Raw genomic sequence first — 847 nt, 5'->3', positions numbered from 1 at the left:
TCTCCCCCGCAAAGAGACGGGCGATAGGCCTCGCCAGGTTTGCTGCTGCTGCTCTTGCTGCTGCTGCTGCTGATGCTGCTGCTGCTCCTGCTGATGCTGCTGCTGCTGCTGCTCCTGCTGCTGCTGCTGCTGCTGCTGCTGATGCAGCAGCTGCTGCTGATGCTGCTGCTGCTGCTGATGGTGCTCCTGCTGCTGCTGCTGATGCTTGCTGCTGCTGCTTCTGCTCTGGGGGCATCTAGAGCCTATGGGTCTTAGCATTCTTATTTGAAGCTTGTTAGACTGCTGCTGCTACTCTTTCTGGCGCTGCTTGTGCTGCAGTTCCTTTTGCTGCTGCTGCATGCGCTGCTGCTGCTTCTGCTCTTCATTCTGTTGCTGCTTGTGCTGCTGTTGCGTGTGCTGCAGGCTGCTGAAGGAGTTGCGTTCTACGCTGTCCCCGGAGCTGCTGGCTCCTGCTGCGCTGCTGTCTCTCGTTGTTGCTGCTGCTTCCTTCATGCGGTCTTATATGCTGGGTCAGGTGTTTGACTGTGCGGCTGTTCTGGCTGCGAAGGGGGCCCCCAAGGAGGGGGGCCCCCAGGACAAGGGCCCCGCACTACAGGGGGCCTCAGATCTTTTCTTGATTGCTGGGGGCCCCCGGGGGGGCCCCCAGGGGGCCCCACAGAAATCCAACTCCCTGCTGCCGCTGGTGCTGCGCACAGCTGCTGCTGCTGCTGTTGAAGTTTTAGGGTCTGTCACGCGGGTAGGTGTAGGGGTTTGTCTGCATCTAGGGTTTAGGGTTTAGGGTTTAGGGTTTAGGATATTCTCCCTCAACTGAGGTGGCCCCCACACAGTGTTTTTAGGGTTTAGGGTT

At 59.0% G+C, this 847-nt stretch overlaps 2 protein-coding genes across 2 annotated transcripts in view; one reads left to right on the top strand and one right to left on the bottom strand.

Annotated features, from left to right (window-relative positions):
- The window catches only part of EMH_0035380 (uncharacterized protein), a gene marked incomplete at both ends in the record, with an annotated part of 453 nt that extends 195 nt beyond the window's left edge, over nt 1–258 (bottom strand). The window contains one exon of the mRNA XM_013494967.1: nt 3–258. Coding sequence (XP_013350421.1) covers nt 3–258 — 256 coding nt within the window. The remainder of the gene's footprint in view (nt 1–2) is intronic.
- Nucleotides 259–502: 244 nt separating this feature from the next.
- Nucleotides 503–847, top strand: part of EMH_0035370 (uncharacterized protein) — a gene marked incomplete at both ends in the record, with an annotated part of 2,233 nt that continues 1,888 nt past the window's right edge. Inside the window, one exon of the mRNA XM_013494966.1 lies at nt 503–736. Within this exon, the coding sequence (XP_013350420.1) occupies nt 503–736 (234 nt within the window). The remainder of the gene's footprint in view (nt 737–847) is intronic.

Source organism: Eimeria mitis, genomic scaffold (assembly GCF_000499745.2).
Source record: "Eimeria mitis Houghton genomic scaffold, Emh_scaff1365, whole genome shotgun sequence".
Classification (NCBI taxonomy): Eukaryota; Apicomplexa; class Conoidasida; order Eucoccidiorida; family Eimeriidae; genus Eimeria; species Eimeria mitis.
This window is presented reverse-complemented; position numbering and strand designations above follow the sequence as displayed.